The sequence below is a fragment of the Anabas testudineus genome, chromosome 12, assembly GCF_900324465.2.
Source record: "Anabas testudineus chromosome 12, fAnaTes1.2, whole genome shotgun sequence".
NCBI lineage: Eukaryota > Metazoa > Chordata > Actinopteri > Anabantiformes > Anabantidae > Anabas > Anabas testudineus.
Window position 1 is genome coordinate 12,531,417 of NC_046621.1, and position 23,199 is coordinate 12,554,615.

General features: G+C 38.9%; 1 protein-coding gene across 3 annotated transcripts in view; it reads right to left on the reverse strand.

Annotated features, from left to right (window-relative positions):
- The window catches only part of arhgef10 (Rho guanine nucleotide exchange factor (GEF) 10), a 43,009-nt gene that overhangs the window by 6,034 nt on the left and 13,776 nt on the right, over nucleotides 1-23,199 (reverse strand). For 2 of the 3 annotated variants that reach the window (XM_026355257.1, XM_026355256.1), the window contains exons 8-27: nucleotides 22,597-22,784; nucleotides 21,555-21,671; nucleotides 20,603-20,714; nucleotides 20,322-20,434; nucleotides 20,128-20,205; nucleotides 19,867-20,046; nucleotides 19,134-19,250; nucleotides 18,701-18,793; nucleotides 17,792-17,962; nucleotides 17,151-17,296; nucleotides 16,396-16,580; nucleotides 12,730-12,845; nucleotides 11,375-11,502; nucleotides 9,796-9,896; nucleotides 9,402-9,523; nucleotides 8,651-8,737; nucleotides 7,546-7,772; nucleotides 7,137-7,294; nucleotides 4,065-4,207; nucleotides 2,118-2,292 (exon numbers count right to left, since the gene is read on the reverse strand). In XM_026355257.1, the coding sequence (XP_026211042.1) occupies nucleotides 2,118-2,292; nucleotides 4,065-4,207; nucleotides 7,137-7,294; nucleotides 7,546-7,772; nucleotides 8,651-8,737; nucleotides 9,402-9,523; nucleotides 9,796-9,896; nucleotides 11,375-11,502; nucleotides 12,730-12,845; nucleotides 16,396-16,580; nucleotides 17,151-17,296; nucleotides 17,792-17,962; nucleotides 18,701-18,793; nucleotides 19,134-19,250; nucleotides 19,867-20,046; nucleotides 20,128-20,205; nucleotides 20,322-20,434; nucleotides 20,603-20,714; nucleotides 21,555-21,671; nucleotides 22,597-22,784 (2,757 nt within the window). The remainder of the gene's footprint in view (nucleotides 1-2,117; nucleotides 2,293-4,064; nucleotides 4,208-7,136; nucleotides 7,295-7,545; nucleotides 7,773-8,650; nucleotides 8,738-9,401; nucleotides 9,524-9,795; nucleotides 9,897-11,374; nucleotides 11,503-12,729; nucleotides 12,846-16,395; nucleotides 16,581-17,150; nucleotides 17,297-17,791; nucleotides 17,963-18,700; nucleotides 18,794-19,133; nucleotides 19,251-19,866; nucleotides 20,047-20,127; nucleotides 20,206-20,321; nucleotides 20,435-20,602; nucleotides 20,715-21,554; nucleotides 21,672-22,596; nucleotides 22,785-23,199) is intronic. The other variant, XM_026355258.1, reaches the window with a different exon arrangement.

Here is a 23,199-nt window from a genome sequence, read left to right on the forward strand (position 1 = left end):
AACAATACACACAGATTAGACACAGCTTACTTACAACACAAAACCTCATTTAAGTATCAAATCACTACAGGCCAGCTTTCAAATGCAGGCAAAGAACACACTGCCAAAAACATTTATGTAAAACTTAAGGACAACTTTAAAATTGTATTTTTAAAAATGCATGCCAAACCACAGATGTCTGCAGTACTTGGCTTGGATGAAACAGAAATTAAAAGCAGCAGTGACTAGACTTCACAAATCCTGACTTCATAGCAAAAAAAGAAATCTCCACTCAAAAAGAAAAAAAGGCTGTGTGTTTTTGGGTCAAGCTGATGTAAGACGGAAGATTACAAGCTCAAAAGCTACAAGCTGCTCTAACAACTTCACTCTGGGACAACCGTCACACCAACAGTGATTTCATCTAAATATCCTTGGCACAAAGACGGAAACTGTGCTAGTTTCACAACCTACTTAAAACAATATGATCTACTGTGATGACAACAACCCCCACAGTAACAAAACCAGTCTCAGAGATAAAGGACACACGCAGAAATTGAAAGCAGTGTTCTCACGCACAATAAAACTCATCTGGGTTCAAATAGTCTGTGAGCTATGGTTCATTTGTCTCGCCCCTGAGTCCGCTGTGCAGATCCCACATCTCCTAATGACAGGTTTACAGCTGCAGTGCCTTACGCAATCGGGGATTAAAGGTGAGCCATTATGGTGGAGTGATGTAAGTAAAGTAAATTACCTTTCAAAGACGAGACAAACCTCTGTACTGCAGTCACGAGTAATACTACAGTGTGCTTTGTTGAGAAGAAAAAAAACCCTCCTCCTACACTTGTTCATGCTGTTGCTAAATGATAAAAAACAAGATTTTCTCACAAATGCTTAGTGGTATCTAGCAAAGCCAGTTTTGGTTTTATTAGACCATGTTGTGTCAGACAGTTTTAGAAAGTGTTATTTATACTGAAGTGATTCAGTTCTTTGCATCATAGGGAGTGTCAGAACAAGAAATGGTACCACTGTTTGTTTGTTATGGCTGAGAAATTAAAAGAATTTAATTCTGAACTCTACTAAGTCAAATACTGAAGTAACTCATATACCACATTTTCTAGAGGTTTATGTACTTCTACAAAATACAGTATGTGCTATATTTCAATGTGCTGTCATAATTCATTATGTCTATTTGTGTTATCAAAATTATGTCACATTAAATGTGCGTTCAACTTTAGGCTGGTTTTCCCTTCAAGACAATAAATTTCACAATTTATCAACTTGCGTTGGTCAGATGTTTTTTATGCAACATTATGAACAGAGACTAAATGAGAGGTTCCTAGTTCACTGTTTAGACTAAAGAATCCTGAAAGAGGCTGAGAGTGTGACAAACCTGCCATTACAAGAGCTGTCTGCAGTGTGAGCACCTACATGAGGTCAGCTAATTACTGACAGGCACTGAGTAAGACTTGACTTGACGTTGCGGGATCCGCATGACAGCTCACAAATGCAAGGCTGTTTTTAAATATGTTTATTTGACCTAATGAGCACATGATCAGATATTAACGGAGATAAGAATTATGCTTTGCTGTTCTTTGTCAGACAGTTTGACGCACAGTAAAAGGTTTCAGTCTCAGTCAGGCATACAGCTCATATTCGAGTGATACTCAAGAGCAGGCACAGAGAATTGAGAGAGGCAGTGGTGGATAAAGTGGTGAGGGTGGTAAGACCGCAGAATCACCATGACTTCATCTTAAACTGTGAGGCTATACCCAGACCAAGGGATCCTACATGGTGAGAAAACCTCTGGCTGCTAAAAGTACAGTTTGCTTATTGTTTAATAAAACTGATTTATTTTTTATTTTAACATCCACGAATAAGAAAAGTCATCAGCAGCTTCAATAGTTTAAACAGACAGATGTAGATGTGTCAATGTTGTCACCTACAGCAGAAACAGTATGTTGCTTTTGATCTAACTTTAAGCTTCATTGGTTTTTATAAGTGAGCAAAGAAGTACTGTAGTTTCTTAGTTCAAAGTTGAACAGAAATGTAAAGAAGTAACATTGTTCAGTGCATCAATGCTGAATCTTACCAACAAACTAATATAGAAAAAAATGAAAACAATGAAAGATTTGTCTTACCAGGCAGTATATTGTGGACAGGTGTGGCAATATTAATGTCCTGCAGGTGCTCCAGGGTCTCTGTGTGGAAAAGGCGAAGTGTGGAACCAGAGCTGAAAGCGATCCAGATGCCCACCCCAGCCACCACCATGTGGGATACCACCATGCCCTCTTCCTGGTGGGCCTCCAGCTGCCTCTGGATGAGGGAGACAGGACAGGCATTATGTACCATTCACACTAAATTAAGCCTGATAGAGGATGACCATTGAAAAAGTCAAAATAACTTGTTATGGTTAAATTCAAAATATCAACATAAAAAACAACATGCAGCAAAAAAAAATCCTGATAACTGCATTCAAAATAATTTAATCAGAACTTTCAAGACCTTTATGACAAAATTCATAAATATTTTTTATGCCTGACACACAATAGGGTATAAGCCCTATACAATCATTTATACAGTAAGATATGGGATTCTCATTTCAGCATCTACATTACTGAAAACACATTTTGACATTAGTATGGTAGAATAAGGTTTATAATATAAACGGTGAGTGGCAGAAAGTGGCAACCGTTTTTTGCACATAGAAAACACAATATATTAGTAACATTATGAATCCAGGCTAATTATTTTTTTAGTTTGCCCCATGTTGGCTGTGTGTGCCACCAAATTAGAGAAAAGCCACCCATCAACCCAGAAAGTTTATCTCAGTCTATTTAGACTGTAGCAGCCCATCTATTGTCAGTGGTTGTTATGTCTGGGACCCTGTGATTATGCTTTGAAATCAAGAATCACATTTCTACATTAGACAACAGTGAATATGATTTTTTTTGTGGGTGATGTCAATATTTCTCAATATAATGAAAGAGGAAGCGCATGGTGAGTAGTATTTACAAATATTTAATAACATCTAGTTTAACATTAATAACATTTAACTTTATCAATTATTGTCTAAACTACATGTTATCCTTTCATTTGTCTAAGTGGGAATTGTTTCAAATGGGCAATTTGGAATTCTCTGTGCATGAGGTCCAGTAAAATAGGCTTTCTCCATGGCCACGAGTTACATAACCTCACCACGTTCTGCTTTACATGTAGGTGGAGTTATATTTGGCTAGGGAGAGTTCATTCACATGTCTCAGTATAGGGTTGTGGCAAGGAAGGCACAAGAAATATAACCAAATATCCCATTTCTTTATATCTCTCTCAACTTTTCTTTGCTTCCTCTCTGTCTCAGTCTGTCTCATTTATCTGACTTACAGTCACTGTTGACATACAGTTAGTCCACAGTGGAGAAAGAGAGAAAGAGAGAGAGAGAGAGAGAGAGAGAGAGAGAGAGAGAGAGAGAGAGAGAGAGAGAGAGAGAGAGAGAGAGAGAGAGAGAGACAGGCAGGTGCTCCAACATAATGAGCTTAATGAGGCTAAACTGATTATGAGTGAGTGCATGTCAGAGAAACGTTACTATTCCTGGATCCATGGCAGGTCCTTCAATCCTAAACCAGGCCACAGTGCGCACACACACACGCCAAAAAAACCTATTCAGGGTAATTCAGCCTCAACAGTTTCCTACTGACGTGTCACTTCTAGCCTTATTTCATCTTTTCAAATAGTAAATCACATATCCCACTCTGCACTGAATCTAATATAATCAGTTTGTACTCTTCCCTTGCTCCTTAAAACTACTCAACCTTTTAGTAAACAAACTTTGCTTTTTCTTTTCCTGGTCTGACACATTATAATCACAGAGTTTCCCACACACTTGACAAACAGATAGGAGAATGATTAACTCTGTCATCATATTTTTTATTTGAGCCCTGTTTACCAGGTGATTTACAGATAGACAGATGTGGACAGATGATAAGAAGGCATGCACTGCCACGCACACACACACTTGCTAAACTGCTCTATTTATGATTTAGACATGGTATATAATAGTAGCCTAACAGTGCCAGAGCTACATTACGTACCTCCACAGAATGTGTGTGGGTGCTGATGAGGAAGACCTGTCCACCTGATGATGCCCAGAGGTGTTCCTCCACTGCCAACATTGTCTTGACTGGGAGGACTCCCAGCTTCAGCACTTTGGGCTTTTCATAGCTCCACAAACCATCTGTAATAACAAACACAAGATCTGAAATCAGATAACTTTAGATACAAATGTATATGATGAAGTAAGATACATCAACCGAGACAGTACAGTAGTTCACATCTCTATTAATGCCACTGAATTACAATTTGCAATATAAACCTCTTGCATTTTTTCTTCTAATAGTTAACACACAATGAACATGACTTGACATGGAGGGCACCTTAATAGCCACTCTGTCTTTATAAATGTCATCTGCAAAGGGCATGTGCATTTATAATTTTATAGTGGAGTGGCCATTGATGGTTTTCACAGTCTTCACTATGAATATAAATGGGCTGCGAGGCATTAGTCAGAGCTGAGCTCAATCCCACACTCACCTCCTACACACGCTGTTCTACATGTGCCTGGGCACCAACAGTTCCAGTTCTGCTGCAGTAAAATCCCATGCTGTGACATTATAAATATCTAAACATAACATTTTAGCAACCATTAAATTCACCTGTTAAGATTTTGGATGCTGTGGTCAAAAAGACATTGTACAGTTCTCACACAGAAAAAGTTTTCTATTTTAAAATATAATACAAGTGAAGATTCTCAGTGCTGTCCCTGTTTTAAAAACAGTGACATGTTTTTTTTGGTTTGTTTTGTTTTTTACTGATATCTACTTTTGGCTGGAAAGGATCTGTGTTGAATACCAACTTCATTTCCTCCAGATACCACATTCCTCTAGCTAATCTAGGTCAGGAAGGGAATGAGGCCTCACCAAAAGTGTTTGTTTAAGAGAAGGCACAAAAGCAGCCATTGAAGGGAGAGATGTGCAGAGGTACAGTAATGACGGGGAAAGTGAAAGTAAATTATCACTAAAGGAGCTAAAGGTGGGATTAGCACTCCAGTTATGCAATGTGTATATTATTGTAATAATCATTTTAGGCAGGTGAATTGGCTTGAGAAAAAAAATGAGAAAGGAGAAGTGGGGAAAAAGAAAAAAAAACTGTCAGAAGTGCCAACTTGCAGGCTTATGTAAGTCCTCTCTACTGAAGCAAATCTGCCCACATCTCACTTCTTCAACTGTAACATTCCTTTGTATCAGAATCCGCTGCAACAAACCCCTTGTCGCAAAAATCTCATCACTGTTTATACATGCTTATGTGTAAACAACATCACATAACCCAGACAGTGAATGCCGAGCATAGAAACAAAACGTTTCTTTTTTCTGACAACTCTGCAACTAATAACAAATAATGTATAAAAGTCTCAAAAGGAAAAAGTGGCTGCATGATACAGCAGGGCAGAAGAGAACTGCTATTCTGACTGTCTCTGACGTGTGACCTTTGCCGAATGATTGCCTTCCTCTTTCTCACACAGTCAGTCACAAAAGGAAATAGCAACCATGGCAGAATGAGGCTGACTGGCCGGCTTCAGACACACTGCATCAACATTTCCATGCAGGATAACTCAGCACTGAAGGCTTAAAAGACAAAGCCACATTGCTGTCTGATCAGTTGTTTTTGACATCTACTCTACTCCCTTATTCACTGTACGGGTCCCCTTTCATCAGCCGACACTTTCAACATCAAAGGGTATAAGCTGATCATTTCTCCTGGTTATGCTTCCATTTTCCTGTGCAGTGTAAACTGTGGTTCTACTTTAAATGCTAATAGAGTAGAGGCAGAGTCAGTCACTGTGACATAGTGCTTGAGCAGCAGTAGAGCAGGGATGCAAGCTACAGTTTCCCTACCAAACTATGCAGGGTGAGTCATCATTTTAGCATAAAGCATCATGTCCCAGTCACAGGGAAAAAGCTGTTGATGGGAAGAAATCCTATAAACTCAGTTTTTACGGGCAGGACGTCCTTTTTGGAATTAATTTCACACACAACTGGTGATGAATGATAAAATGCAGCTAATGAAACATTCAGTTAAAACAAAAGGTTGAAAGTAGCAAACACTGTGCTGGCGACATGCGTTAACAACAGTAATGAGTCTGCCAACAGACATTATTGAATTGGCTGTAAACATGTTTAATGTTCCAATTTCTTCTGTAGCTCGACTGTTGCAAGTGTGTTTTCTGTCTTCAGTCTATTTCAGGCCTAACAGACAAACTTAACAGAACAAAGCTTTCTTAAAGAGGTTGGAAATCAAATTTAGTCTTATGGAGGATAATGAAACGTTCCTCAAACAGTGGTGGCATCACATGATAATGACACCCATACTTACGTTTGACAGCCAAGGATTACAAGGATTGTGCTTCCTTGTGTTCCAAAACATGTAGTTATCTTTACCCATGTCACACGACACAGCTAAAAAGTAGACCAAAAAAAAAAAAAAACCAGGAAAGGAAAGAAAGAAAAATGAGGATGAATGTGTCTGTCTACACTTCTGTGAATGCCAATGAGAGACGGAACAAAACAGGGAATGTGAAAGACTGTGAGAAGAGTGCAGCCCAGGTCCTACTGTGTCTGTGCACATATGTAGGGGAAGGTCACCACTAACAGACCAGCTTCTCCCAGACACCCGAGTAAATAGATACAGAACCTCTACACAGAGCAGAGTAGACCCCTGAACCTGAACTACACAGTGTTGCTAACTTGTTTTGTTCAGTAATACCAGCATTAGTGTGTTACAAGTTGCTAACTCCAACAACAAAGACATGAAGTCAGAAACAGTGCTCCTATTCACTATATATGGCCAATTATGGTTAAACTGTCAAAATTCAGAAGTAGTGCAGACTAAATATCAGAGTAAACAATGTCTGCCTACACACAAAATCTAATTAGCTCAATGAATGCGTTTCTATTTTGCACAATAACAGTTATTTAACTTTGTAATTGCCATAATTATAGCTATTTAAGAGTATCAACAATCATTACAAATGCAGAATTCTGAGGATATAACACAAGAATTACAAAAATTCACAAGTCCATCTCCTCCTCACACACATACACACACACCTTGTGATCTGGAGTATACTGCCACAGAGCCGCTGACCAGGCCAGCATACAAACAGTGTTTCTTATAGACAAGACTGGTGACTGTGGACTTGTCTGGGGTGAAGAAATGCTGGAGACGAACTTTCTTGGAGCGCTGGCTGCTCTTGTATACAATGATGCTACAAACAGGACAAGAAAAGAAGTTAAAGTTATAACTAAGCAAGTGTTACGTTGATAAACATTCATATAGCTGCCATGTACGATTCTGATATTTCATCATGCGGTCATAACACTGTGCTCCAAATACAAACATGAAACAAAACATTTCCAAGAAACAACTGGGGAAATTTTTAGGAAGTATTATAAAAATGTCTTTGTCAAAATTTTGCTTTACTTCTTGTAGACTGCAAACTGAGAAAACGTCTCTTACCTGCCATCTTCCATGCCCAGACAGACACTGGGAGTTTCACTGGCCTTTGCTGGAGGCAGATGGTTGTCGTCAGAGGCCTGCTCACCATTCTCCTGCATTTGCTCGGCAGGGACATATGCCATACAGAGGATACGAGACTCTACATTGAAACACTCAGTCACCTTTGGGCTCGAGTTGTGCATGGCCACTATAGCAATTTGGCCCATCTGGTTAGTGCAACTTGCAACCTGAAGAAAAATAAAGAAACTTAGCTGTTTTAAGGATGATCTATGTGAATTACTAATAATATAGCCAGCCATGAAAGCATTACCAAGTATAGATCAGTTTTTCCTCTCCACTGTCACTTATTGCTTGCTCAAGTGGGGTTTTCCATATAATTCTGTTTGAAGTTTTATATTGTAAGGTCTTTAAACCTCAAACACGGAGTGCCTTGAGATGACTTCTGCTGTGATTTGGTGCAATTCAAATAAAACTGAAATTAATTGAATTGAATAATGTAACTCAAGACATTCAGTAACACTATGTTAAAAAAACATTTGACAATTTAAAGAAAATCCCCTCTTTAGTTATAACCTGAAAATGGAAATACAGGAGTAATAATGGAGTAGTCCTTATTTCTTTGACAGATCTGAGGATTTCTCTAATGGTCAAAAGCACTGCATTAGTAGTAACTACAATCACGGTAAAAGCGAAGCTGTACATTTTCAAACCCCGATTGTCTTTCTCAAGGGAACATTAGACACTCATATATCTATATCTATATCTATATCTATATCTATATATCTATATAGAGATATAGATGTAGATATAGATGTAGATATAGATAAACAACCAAAGTGTACCATCTGCTCTGCCATCAGAATTAGGGTGAAAACCAGCACTTCAAAGCAAACAGACTTTCTAAAGTGTACTCAGCACACTTAGTTAAATTCCCATGTAGAAGACCTAGATTTCAGCAATGAGGCAGATGAATGGGCTTCACCTAAACTCCAAATTTAGTTCTCACATCGAGTGAAAGAATCTCACATGACTGTAATGAGTAATTGTCAAAATGTACACTAGCACAGGACTATTTCTTCCAAGGGACAAAGAAAAACTGTCTCACCCAGACACATCCATGACCAACAGCAGGAGAGTCTGCTGTGCTCTCTGTGTTGATGTGGGGCTCTGGGTTGTGAACAGCACACTCCACCTGACATGGAACAGAAATACACAATAGAAGGTGGTATAGGAAGACGCCAGATGAATATTTGCATCAACTCTTCCTATAGCACTTAATAACATGAGGATACACACACAGACTCATACAAAGATGGAAGGGTTGACAAAAATGTATGTAGATATTACACATTTATGTAGTATAGTCTGAGTCTCATCCATATATCAGCATCATTTAATGGTATGCAGCCAAATTAATTTAAAACCGTCTGACTCATACAGGGACTGAACTCACAACCTTTAGCTATATTGGTACCATAACGCTGGCGGACAATGCTACAGTTTTGTATGCCAGAGAAGAATCTGGCATTTGTGAAATGGCAGATAGCGGATTTAAGATAACATTAATATGGATAGATGTGACTCTTCTGAGCAGGAAATCATTTCCTGGTCATACACTGGACATTACTGACATGTGCATTTGATGCTCTAATTTACACACAATTTCAACAAACCTTCAGGCCCACTGGAGGATCAAACCCATGACCTTTGCATTACTAGCACCACTTTCTAAACAAGCGAGCCAACCAGCCGACTCCCCCATCAATGTCCAACCATGTTTCTCAGCCTGCCCAGCTCCATGTCATGAGTTTGTGTCTCCTCTGTTTTGAAGATTACATGAAAGAAAAAGGTCTTACCTTGAACTCTTGCAGCTTTGACATGACCACAGGCATCTGTCGAAGCAAGAGAGGATGTTTCTGCTTTTTGATCTGATTCCCATCATCCTCTGCAAAGAACCAGCCCTGCAGGTTTTCCTCCTCTACACAAAACACACAAATAGCACTTTATTGAGAAATGTACAGCACCAGCATTTTAAATATGTCCATATGTCACATGGTAAAAATAAAAACAATCATCTTGCTTGTAATTAATTGTAGTTTAGTCATATTAACAACAACAACAATAACTAGTAGTAAATTATGTTTGAATAGGTAATGGTTAAAAGAGCTTGATACATAAACACTTATAAATAAAATACATACATAAATAAAATAATGTCATACTGCATGCACATATGATCAATTACTGTACCTAGTGCCAGCTTAGCCATCTGCAAGTTACTGATCCATGACTGTTTGATGGCGGGGCTGAGAGTATTGAACACTGCACTGAAGTAAGTGGGTCTACCCGACCTGCCAATGGAGAGGAAAAACACAAATTATAATACAATATTAAATTCTGATCTTTAATGCAGCATTATATCTATATCAGATGATCTCAAAATGCTCAACATTCTTTTAAGATCCAGTTGATCTTTTATTTCTTTTACATCATTAAATAATAACTCACTGGGAAGAAGGTCACAATTCACAACTGCCCCTTTTATGACAATGGACAATAAATTACTGTGTGTTGTGAGTCTGGTGAGTCAGAGTGAAGAAACACAATGGTAACTACATTACTTTCATATAATACATCCATTATACACAAAAGGAAAAATGTAACTCCCTCTAATTTAAGGCCACGGCTACAGATCATGTTAAGTAAAGCTGAATGTTAATATTTACACAAAACTTTCAAAAAGTTCTATATTGCAGAGAGATAATGAACTAAACCTTGTTAGAACTGTTTTCAAGCCAAACATCGGAGATACTTTAACAAGATTGCATGGAATGATTAATGTAATGCGAGATGTGTCAACACTTGGAAAACCACTGAGTTGAATTTGCATTAAAATTTCCCTATACAAGCGTTCATGGTAATGCTTGAATATTGGTGCAGACACACCAGCTCACTGATTAACATCTTTAATAGTAAACTATCCCAATATGATCAAATTAAATAGCTCTATTTAGGCTGAATCTCAGACAAGGGGGAACTCATGTCTGCCTATTCAATCCTGACTGACTAGACAGCATGTGACAGAAAAGCAATAGATGTCAATGTCAATTATCACTTCTCTCAGCAGCTTATGTACATTATGTGGGTCTATTTGTTGTGTTGTGTGTTTGGAAGGAAGGGGAGAGGTTTCTGTATGAACTGCATTACTCCTGTCACTGGCTGATGGTGAGAAGTATTTTGATATTTATGGCTTATGGGAGGAATGAGAGAGGCGCAGCTGTGTTTCCAAACATACAGTACCCTTGGATAATCTCACCAGCTAAATGCTGCAGGGATTAGGGACGCAGTATGGACGTGTACGAGACAGACAGAAGCAAAGGCAGTTCTGGAAACTGTGAATGTGAGAAAGCAAAAACAAGGGGCACCCTTGGGGGACCACGTGCAGACGATAACAGGGTGTGTAAATGTGCGGCATGAGCATTTCTGCTCAGGAGCAGCTGTAGCACTGGGGAGACCCCAGTTGCAAACACTGGAGAACATTTCCTCCTGTGAAATTCATGCCTTAGTGTAGAGTTTATGGAGAAATGTGTTTATTCACGTATGTTTTAACACTCTAAAACAACACTAAGATATAGTATTTAGTGAGCCTAGGAGGACAGAATGAAAAAGCAGGGTAAAAGGGGATAAAAGCAAACCTAGGATAAACATGACACTTTAGGGGGTGAGGACTCAGACTAAAGACTATTAAACCGTTCCACGTGCTGTCTGTATGACAGAGGAATTAAAGCTAAAGAATTGTGATTATACAGTATGTGTGTAAAAAATATACTTGTCTTGTTTGCCAGGCAGCTGGAGTTGGATTCTGCACCGGTCAGCTGCCCTGATCTCTTCTTCCTTCTTCAGTATCAGTCTCTGGAGACCAGACACCCAGTCCTGGGCCACAATCGGGTTTACATTCTATATACAAAACAACAGAAAGGAAAGGGACAAGGAGCAACAAAGCAATATTTAATGGAGAAAACAAAATGGGGGAAGAAAAGAAGAAAATGTACAAAAGAGGATTTCAGCACAAAGAAACCGTACCACATTCACTGTAAGACATTAAACTTAAGTGAATAATGAAGGCTCATCCCAAGAGCTCTTACTGTCATCTACGTAGTAACAAGAAAATCAGAAAGACTTGTCACTGTAAACAAAGCCCACACAGAAGCACACAACTTAACACCTACTTGCATTCCTGTATCTATTTTCTTATCATTCAGAGTTCATTTCCTCATACAGTATAAGTGGTTCAATATTGATGATGAATCTATATGGTTTTATAGAAAACTCGGTATGATTAAAAAACTCTAGCAGTAATATTGCCTGAGTTTTCTCAAAAATAGAATTTGCAAACACCAACTCTGACACTATAATAGTTCAACAATTTACTACATATTTCCAAAATAAACCTTCTAAAACATTCAGTATGTGTCCATATTTACAGTGCTGTCAGTAACCAAATTAAATGAAAAAAGATGGTTGGCAGTGTACAGCTCATACTGCCTCTTGGTTTCCCCCCTTCCCTTTCTCCATCAATCTCTCCCTCACTCCGTCTCTAGGACACATGTCTTTCTGAGAGCTCCTGTGTTACTCTGCCTCCCACTCTGCTTCTGACAGACCTACCAGCACAGCACAAACACAGTCTCACACACTGCTGCTCTAGAAACTAAACATCCATCCCAACAGCACAGACAGGCTTGTGTGTGTGTGTGTGTGTGTGTGTGTGTGTGTGTGTGTGTGTGTGTGGCAAGATGATGTGACAGGTTGGAATGGTGGAAATCAAGACATTAGAGACTCCTAGTCTCCTAGAGAGAAATTGCCAAAGCTGGCACATTCCACAGCTTAAACATTATTTGCCTCAAGCCCACACAGGACATTTGAGGGTCCTATGTCAACTTTTGTCAAACTTCCAAGAATATGAATAAATACTTTAACTGTTCCCAAAGATATTTTTTGTCAAAATTACATGAACAAGTAATCAATTATTCACAACAACTTGTTTATGTATCATGTTTATGATTAGATGTAAAGTTTATGTGCATTTTCATCAAATGTCCCCAAAGGAAAACGGCTAGAAATGTATTTAGTGTGAATGGTGTGACTTTAACTCAGGTGCCTGTGTTTTTTGCAGTTATTCGGTACCTGGTAGTTTCCTTTGAGGCTGCTGATCATGTTGGAGATCTGGTTGACTAAGCTGAGGTCATGGATTAGGTTTTGCAGATCTTGGTACAAATGACCAGGGCCCATGTACAGCTTGTCTACACAGTAAAACACAAGAACAAAATATTTGAAGAATATTATTTTTTGTTTTAAACAATTCACAACTGTTAAAACCCAAATATATTAATAGATTTAAAGTCCTCATGTGAGCCAGAAAACAAAAATAACAACAACAACAACAACAAAAAAAAAAAACTGTATAAGATAATGACGGGTAGCAAGGACAGCAGTCGACTTATATAATGTTACAAACAGCAATCATCGGGGGCAATCTTATGAGAGATGCAGTTAAAATTAGATTAACAAAGACAAAGATCAATAAAAAGCAATCAATCACTTTCCTCCAGGGAGCAGAGCGTTGACAGATTTGCAAACTTGGCAGTGATTTCTTCCAGTGTGCTCGTTCACTCACAAGAACACTGGGCGATAAGCTCAGCTTATCTTTCGGAGACCACACGCACCAAATATTGTTTGGTTTTGCATGACAGCATACATCACATCTTCTGTTCTTCCCTTGCACAGCTAACTATAAAAAATACTGCATACAGTACGGTACATGCATTTTTTACGTATTATTGGAGAAAACAAGATGTTAAACTGCATCAGAATTACTGGTATTAAAATGCTGTCAACTCTGTTTGCTTCTGTCATTCTGCTTTCTCTTCCCCCTTTCCCTCCATCTCCTCATCTTCTTCAATAGCCCATCAAGTTTGGCTGCTGCTGCAACTCCATGGCAACCTAGCCCAATCCTCTCCTGAAAGTCTCACTGACTGAGCATTCAGGAGACACTTCACGCAGGTTTGTGATTGCCAAATGTCACATTTGTAGGTGGTCTCCAAGAGACTTACTCTGAAATGTTCCCCTCTGAGTTTATACACAAGAGCTTTTTTGTAGAACGAGAAATTCATTGTTTTGTGAGCAACCCTGCACACAACACAACACATTGTGGTGTGTTTGGCTTTGGTTTTTCCTCATATTCATTTTGATTTCTTCTCTTATCGTGTAGATCAAATCAGTCACTCTGCAATACTATAAGTTGTGTTTATTTACTCTACTGCCGTGTTAATTAATATTACTTGATTTCGGCATTCTGAGTGAGAGAAGAATGGCTGCTTTCAGCTTGTCCCTTCAGGGGCCACCACAGTAGAGCATGCTCTGTAGCATGTGTCCCCTTTTTGGGCTGGGATGCCAACCTTTAGCCTACGGTACCAGACCACCAGGCCCTGTATATGATTTAAATCAAACCAAATCACATCACATCAAGGCAGAATCTAAATTCTTCTGTGATCTGTCTATAATAGAGTTCTGTAGAGTTCTGCCTTGAGCTTGCAGTCCCTCCTCCTTCTGCTTTCAATAAATGTACATAAAAATAAAACTATAAATAAGGATTTGATAAAAAAAACAACAACTTTATATTATCCTATTTAATAATATAAACAATAAGACAGAAGTAAGTATAGTATAATAATCCTACCATCATTGAATTGAGCCTTGCCCCACACTAGACTGGCACTGAGTACCTCATGTCAACCCAAATCCAACTTCCTGAATGGTTCTTTGTGTGAGTGCCAAATGCCAAGAGTTTTCTGACTAAACTGGCCTGACAACATCTTCAGAAGCAGATCAGTCATCCCAGCAATTACACCGCTCCTACAGAAAAGCAATATATCTACAAATTACATACTGATTTTGAGAGCAGCAGGAAATGTAACTCTAAATGACCAGTCTGCACGGTGGTCTGATTACTATGCAGTGTAGAGAAGAGATGAACTAAGCAGAGAGACATGCAAAGAGGTGACATCATACATTGGAGAGTCTTTTCATTGCCTTTTGCAGACTGGTGACTGAGCTGCTTTGGCTGAACACAGTGGACCGAGAAACAGTTGTTTCCACTTGTTAACAGTTCCTGGACAATTCACATATTTTTATGCACACACACAAACACACACACTGTTACAAAGACATAAAAACCTGAGGCTAATGCAGTAATTCACTACTGGAAATGAAACCAGCAGTTCTTTTAGATGCATTGTGGTCAATTAACAATCATCATCATTTAAAAATCTATTTCTACATCATCTAATTTGATTGACTGATACTGTATGTCTAAGAGCAAAACAATACACCGACACGCATGTGGCCTGCCTCAGGAGTTTAGGAAAAGTGTTCACAGTACCATCACGCTGGGTAAAGATGAGACTGTCAGTTGCAGCTCTAGGAAAGCCACACAGCCAGAGCAGATGTTATTCAGGTCTGTGTGTGCCATCTGTTACGTACACTCATGCAATGGGTGAACTGTACATGTACTCTATATCAGTGAAGTATTAGAGAACAACAGGTGGCTTCACGGGAGATGAGCGCACAAGAGAGGCACCAAATATGGCACAGGTGGTAGAAAAAGGAAGAGGTTACAAAAGGTAGATAAAGGAAAAGATGAACTATTTGGAAGTGGTAGGAGGAAAATTCGGAAGCTGAAAGTGTGTATGTGCAAAGGGTCCATTTAAGCTATTAATTTTCTGTCACCTGCAGAACAAGCTCACACAGCAGGACAACCAATAACATGAGCATTTTATTGTATTTACAGTTGAAGAAATGTTTTTTTTTATTAAACATTAAACTATTGCACTGTACGCTGCAAAACAGAGCATCGTCACAGGCTTTATCAGGAGATTAATTCAACACAATGGCACCTGGCAGCAAAAGCCTTATGTAACAGAATAACAGATGTTAGATTAGAGGGAGAAGGAGATTGAGTCTGAGAGAGAGTGCAAGAGATAGTGGATGGGCTCAGTAATAGTAATTCCAGCCCAATACCATTGGCAACTGAAGAAAGAGTATTTGACCCAAGCTTGAATACATATAACCTTTGACAGACAAGAAATAATATATTATCAAAGCGCTCTAACTCCCCAGCAATGTACACTACCATCAGCTCAGCACAAACACATACACATAAAAATGTAGATACCAGAATAACAACTGCATAGCTGTGACCACAAAATCATACACCCTCTTTTTGCTTCTTGTTTGTCTGATCTGGCCTTTCTAAAGTGGTTGAGCAGCTGTCTGTGACAGTGGAGAACCCAGTGGAAAGTCTGAAATCATTGGACTTGGAAGGCAGCAAACCAGAGAACTGCAGAAGGAAGAAACATATTCAGTGGCTATATGGTCCCTGCAGGACTGACACTATTTTTGAAACATCTATAAATATCCAGCAAAGAGTAATTACCTATTTTTTATGTATTTGTAATGGAGAATTTTTTTGTTTTTTTAGTTTATTTAAACTATGCAAGTCAATTTGTTTGTTCACTTCAGTTCTATTTCTTTGCAAGGCTAAGCCTAATAGAGAGAGCAACATTTTAATAATAATCCCTTATGAACAGATATCTGACAACAGTTGCTGGCTGCTTTTCCAGTGTCTCAAATCCCTGTGGCCTATACAGGGATAAGTCCCCAACTACTTGGTACTGTCTAATTAAGCTCACCTTTTTAAAAGACCTTTTGTCCCTGGGTTAAAAATAGATGAACAGCAGACAGACAGACTGAATGAACTTTAAAATAGCAGAATATGACACTGTGGTTCATTACTTGGCTTAGCGTTGATGACCACCTTCTCGCCAGAATGGGGTGTAGGGTAGCGGCTGTTGTCAGACATGTCCTCACTAGATCCAAACTCTAGCACCTCAACAAAGCTTAAAGGCACGCTCCACTTTAGAAGGAACCTCTGGTCGAGTGGGACATTGCCACTGCCACTCCCACTGCCATCCTGACACCTGAACAGAGCAGAATGAAGAGAGAGGGCAATGTAAGTGATATGATATGTCCGTATCTTAGATATCGCTGTGTGAGGAAAAGGTTTGAATGTGAGACGATGTAAAAGTGCGAAAAGAGCAAAATTAACACCAGAATCAGTGGTGGCATGTTTGAAACCCAAGAGCAGTTAAATATCACTCATCTAGATAACCACATTTTTGTACAAGTCAGTGCACATATTGCGGAGGCAGTGTGTGGACTTTTCATCCCTTGATTATATAGCAAGCCTGGGTACAAATTGGTCCAAATCCAGACTCAGTGTGGTCAAAAGCCACCCCAGCTTTTTGCTAACTTTCTCTACACTTGAGATTGTTACATGAGATTACTACACTTTACGACTTTTAGAGTTGATTGGAAATCCTTACAGTAAGTGAAGTAATCTTTAAATACTAGAACAAAAATACACAATTAATTTCTAAAACTGAAAAAAGGTATTGATATGATATACTTATTACATAACTCCCAAGTACAGTGGAAGGTGCATATTTAACGACAGATTAAGTGCAGGCCTGGTTTGAGGTCACACTTACCGGATATTGGGTGTGGCACACATGAGCACATCATTAAGCAGGAAGAGGCGTCGCTCCTTGGTTTTGATGATTTCACTGCGCTCATTGTAGACTGTCTCCACCATGTCGTCTGAGCGAATCAGGTAGCGGCTGCCATTGCTCAGAAGCTAAGAGATAGGAGTGAGAAGTCAGAGTCATATTTTGACAATGTAATGTACAACACAAGCTTAATGTGAACCATATATAACATGCTAGTATCCAGTGTGGGTGAAACCACCCACACTGGATACTAGCATGTAATATATGGTTATCAGCAGTGACTCTGAACAATTATAGGCTATGCGGACCAGAACTCCTCTGCCTATGTAGAGTATCCTGTAAACACACAATTCTACACAGATGTTAGAGTGGGTGGCTGCAGATAGACAAATAATTATACCTTGGGGAAAGCTGGTGTAGTGTGCACATGTTGTACTAAGCCATGCATTACAAATATGGTATTCAGCAAGGAGAATACTTGTTAGGAAATGGGAAGCTCAAACGCCTGATGCCCACCCACACTGGAACAAAGAACAATACACCAGCTATTTTTTGTACACAATTTAACCACTTACTTAATCAGAATGTAGAACAAAATTGCAAACATGTATGACGAGGCACACCTTGTTGAGGTAGCGTTCGTTCATGGCCTTTGCAATATGACGGATCTCACAACGTTGGTCAGCTTCCTTCTTCTTCTCGTTGAGCTTCTCTGCCAGCGTTTCCAGTTCAGTGAGGGCCATCTGTAGGGGCAGACGGTCTGCGTGACCCACTGGTGTGTTCTTCAGCATGTCCTGATGAGGATGCACAGAGAAGTCACACATTAGTCAACCATTCACAATGACTTATATTTCCCAGTGTTTCATTAGTGGGGAACTGTGCAACTGCCCCTAAATTTACCATTATGAACAGTGACATTGTTCTCTTCTCCCCAATTATTTTCTATTTAAATAGCATACACCATCATGACAGAAGGGAATTCAGTAACAGAATGAATACAAATTACAACTCCTGATAAAATCAACACTCAAGCTTTACCCAGTATTTTGTCTGAGATGTCTGAGACAGAGAAAGGTAAAGTAAATACACCAGGGCAGGATTAAAAGCAACCAAGAGGAAACCATTTCCCCTCAGAGCAATCTTCTTGCCTTCCCTTGAGGTAAGTCCTTGCAAAACAAACCACCTTGACTATTGTGTATGGTACTCCCTCTGCTGGTGAATGTATATGCTACACTGTTTTCTGTTTATTCCACCTAACTGTAAAGAAGTTGACCACTACACGCTGGTGTAGTGGTCATCTCATAACAAGAAGATTTAAACCTGCCAGCTGGAGTCTGCATATCCTCATCATGACTGCATGTGTTTCTTCCACGTATTTAACTCTCTTGAGATTACAAACATGAATGGATGTCATTCTCTGTATTTGCTCTCTGGCAGACTGGCGATCTGGCCAATGCGAACGCTGCCACTCTCCCCCATCTAAGGGATAGAGGGACAAATGCAAAACAGCCTTATATTAGGGTTCATTATACCTGAAGAAGCAGAATGAACTGTGGAAATCTCTGAATAGGTTTCATCATCAGCCCATACAAGGTCATTCTGTCACTGCTGGTATCTTGACGATGCTGCAGATGAGAGTACATGTTGAAAACTTGAAAACTACAGATGAAAGATTATTAAAACATGCTTGAGCTATATTATATTTTATATTTAGCCAGCCTTTTTATGATGAAATTATTTTCTGTATTTGAAGCAATGTGGTTTTCTTCCTGTTTCCATCTACAGCAAGAAATCAATTCAGTGAACTGAAAAGTCTTTACACTGAAATGTAACAGAATAAAAATAATGAAACATATGTGCATCTTTACCAAAATAAGAGATCGCCATGCAAGAACAATATTCATGTCACACTTTTCACACTGCAACAGAAGATCAGTGTGATTTGTGTTTGTGTGTTTCTCAAACCTTGAGAAATTCCAGGAAGCCAGGTTTGGAGGCACACGTCTTCCTTACTACTGCCATCGCAGTGCTAAAGTTGTTCACATACTCACTGTAGGCGTCCAGCACCATAGACTTTGAGAACTGTAAAGCAACAGAAATGTTTTTTGAAGGCACGGGGAAATAGCATCATTATACAGATAGTGGTGTCGCATCAGAAAACTCACAGCATACAGTACATGTTGCTTTGTATGGAAGAGGCAAGCAAAGCATTTTATCATTTAAAACTGAGGATTTTGGGAGAAAACAGTTAGTGTAATTATTTGTGGTGACTGGTCTGATCTTTTAACCCATAGAAACCCACAATGACACAGGTGTCACCAACAATTTTTCTGTTCTTATGGGTCGATTTATAATGATTTACTGTGAATTTACAGTCGCTTTTATTCAAACGTGTGATATTCTCAGTAGGTGACTGAAATTAATCCATTCAGACTAATATCTCAGAAAGATATGAGGTTAATTAAATGTATGTATTAATTTAAACTTTAAATTTAAAAAAGCTGTAGTATTTTGAAGGCCCAATAAACTGAAATTTTATCTTCTATTCATTTTGTTTTATTAAGGTTTTTCTTCTTCTTCTTCTAGTTCTAAATTTTCTCCTAAAGTTAAATTGCACAGAGAAGTTATAAAGTCCGGATGCCTCCGGTGACAATCTTGCTGTGTTCTAACAAACAAACAAAAAACAACCCCAGCTTACCGATGCCACAAAAACATCTCCAATCATCTCCAAGCTGTCCCACTCGGCTACACGACTTGCCAGGGCAATCTGGAACAGGAAGTGGCACTGCAGGATCTCACGGACACGATAAAAGGTCATTTTCAGTTTCCGGTCACTTAGCAGCCGCGGTTCAATCTGGGACAGGGGCTTCTCATATTGCTGATCAAACAGAAAATGTGAACTGTAGTAAAAAAACACTTCAAAGTGGATATGGTAATCACTGCAGCCTTACTTTCATACCTCTAATATCCTCTTCAGTGAATCTAGATAGTTCTTCTCACTCTCCAATATAGATCCCAATATACATCGTCTCACCATCTGTAGATAAAAAAATACCAGACCACTGGTCTTCAGGCATTTGCCACAGTTTTCAGCAAATTCACAAAGTAAAAGTTCCAACATTTTGGAGAAAAGCTGAAGTGCATGCTCATTACCTGTTGCTGTGATAGACCCTCTGGTGCTGGACTTAGCACTGGCTCAACATTAAAACAATCCACTTCAATGAAGAGTTCAGACTCCTCATCCTCAAAACAGGCCGACTTCCTCTCTAAACCATTGAGAGAAAACAAACAAAGCTCCATAAAGCTAAGTGTAAATAAGACTACCGTACACGCTGAAGGGACAGACAAGTGCAGCTCTGATCTCGCTTAGAGAGGCTGTGCATAGCTAAAGAGATTTAGCTATTTAGGCAAACTATCTTTGAAGGATTACATACCGTGACAAAATGACTTGGTTTTGATGAAAGAACGTCCCTTCTTCACTGCAGCCTTGGTTTTCTCAAGCCCATCTTTGGTCCCTTCCTTAGCTGCCTTTACCAGTTTTTGCATCTTGCATGAGACAAAACACTATTATCTATACTGAAAAAGTAACAAAGCATTTTGTTCCCATGTGTCGAGAATTTCAATCCAAGGTGAAGTTTAGTTTTCTTTGTCTAATCCTATGGCTAAAAAGTTACTGAACTGAGCTAAGCAGGACAAAAGCTGTGTTAGGGTAGGGATAAAGATAAATGGCAGATCATGTGATACAAGACAACAGGAAAGCAGAGCTGACCAGAAAATGACAGTAACTGGGACATCAGCTAAAACTGACATGTTTACATACGGAGCTGTATATAAATATATATTTAAATTTCTCTTAATGCAGAAATGAAGTAAAAAATTGGCAAGACTGGTTGTTACTGTGATGAAGGCCCTGTGCTGAAACGCTGGTATAAGAAAGAAAACCATTCCATCAGTCAGCCAGCGATGCCAAGTTTTATTTTCACTACGTGAGCATTTTGTTTACTTTTACAAGATGGAGTAAATACCACCATTATTTTCTGTGATGCCAACAAAAACATGAATCAATGGCTAATAAAATATTAAAATAGGTGAGCTGGGGTCTCAGTTTACTGTAGAATTTAATAACTGTTACTCAAGGATACATCTTAAGCTTTACAGCCTCCAATACGCAAACACATAACAAGACAGGTCAGTGTAGCGGATGAGGGGGCAAATGAATTGTATGCAAACCCATCACCAGTACCATCACCACGATTCATTCACATCCGAGCAAGATGAAGACACTGACTCAGTGACAGATGCCCTGAGGGGTTAGCTAGACTGAGGGTAAAAGTTTGGGACTACTTGTCTAGCAGAGGCAGATGAGCGGAGCCTCAGGTAGTTTACCTTCTGCTCGTGTTTCTGTTTTAGCTGCTGCAGCTCTACCGTTCCCACTGTACTTGCCATTAGATCTTTCATCTTTTTCTCATAGTGTTCTTTCAAGCGAGTGAGGTCTTGAGAGAGCTGAACAAAAGCAAAGCAAGCATTACTGGTTATGGTTTTGGAATGAGCTCGCAACTTAGAGCAAAAATAAACTCATTTCCACGTCTGTTGCTAGACTGCTGACTCTATCCTCGTTCCTTTGGTTTCACCCATTAAACCTTTAATCAGGGTAAGACATTAACTTTTCCAGAGAGCATGGCCTGCCTTGCTCAAACATTAATCGTTTTTTTAACTCTAAACTTACACAACATTTTGCAAGATCTAATATTCTTTTGTATCGCTAATTCAGATTCCTTGATAATTCTATGTAAAGGTTTAATATAATATTACTATAACAGAACCAAAATCTGATCATTGACTCTACAAACATTAATGTCAGACAAATTTAACAAAAGTTTAAATCTTGTGCATTAACTAAACAGAGAAAATGTACATAATACAGTACAAAATGCAGATAAAACGCTCTCCAATTTGGGGACTGTTCCTGCCCGATTCTTTCTAAAGAAAATTCACTGACATTTTGAAACATTTTCTGCAATAATTAATTTCACGTCTATTTTCAAGTCAAATTCTCAAAACCATAAGCCAAAATATTACAAAGTGCAGCAAGCCAATAACAAGGCAAAACGATCTCTCTCAGGTCTGTGGAAACATATGGACCATTAGTTCCACATCAAATACACAAATGAACTACAAGAAATGTATCCACAGATTAAGAAAAAGTTGAGCCAAAACTGGTTCAAGTAGGAAATTTAAACTATCACATCATTTAAATAAATATATGGTGGGCACAAGATGTGTAGAAGTGTAAATATGAGCATTTTTACTAAATATACAACAAACAAAAACATCACTGATTCATCCACCGCTCTCATCTTCCTGCCCACACATATTCAACATATTGACAGAGGAGTACGTTGAATGAGAGGGTAGTTATTATACACACATGGGTTTTCCTCTGTGGCGGCTTCCCTCTCATGAAGGCATGGGGCAGGCCATTCTCAGAGCGACCTTCCCCATCACTGGCCTCGTCGTAGCTCTCAAACTCACTAGAGCTCCAGCCGTTGTCGAGGGAGCTGTTGCAGCCATCCTCCTCACCAAGCTCCACATCGTCATAGATCATCTCATCTGGATCTGTATGAAAAAGCAAATCAGATAAAATATAAAATTCTAAATCAGTTTAAAAATCAAATGTTAGTTTTAAACTTGAATCATGTGCTGTATAAACACAGTGCCAACATACAGTACCAAAATAGCCTGCTTATTAATACTATTTGGAAAGCTTATTGTGCACAATTTCAGGGAAGAGGAGAAATGTGCTGATTTTACATTTTCCGATTCCAAAGCATTTAACGAAAATTACTTTATACAATAGGGTGTTGTCTTAACATTAAGTAAAAAGGAAACCAACTGAAATGACAAGTTTCACAATAGGTTTTAACATTTAAATAACATTTAATGCGATTTTTCATGCAACAGTCTAAATGAATAATTCAGACATACCAGTTTTAAAAAAGACAAGGAAACCAGAAATGAAAGTGAGCAGCGT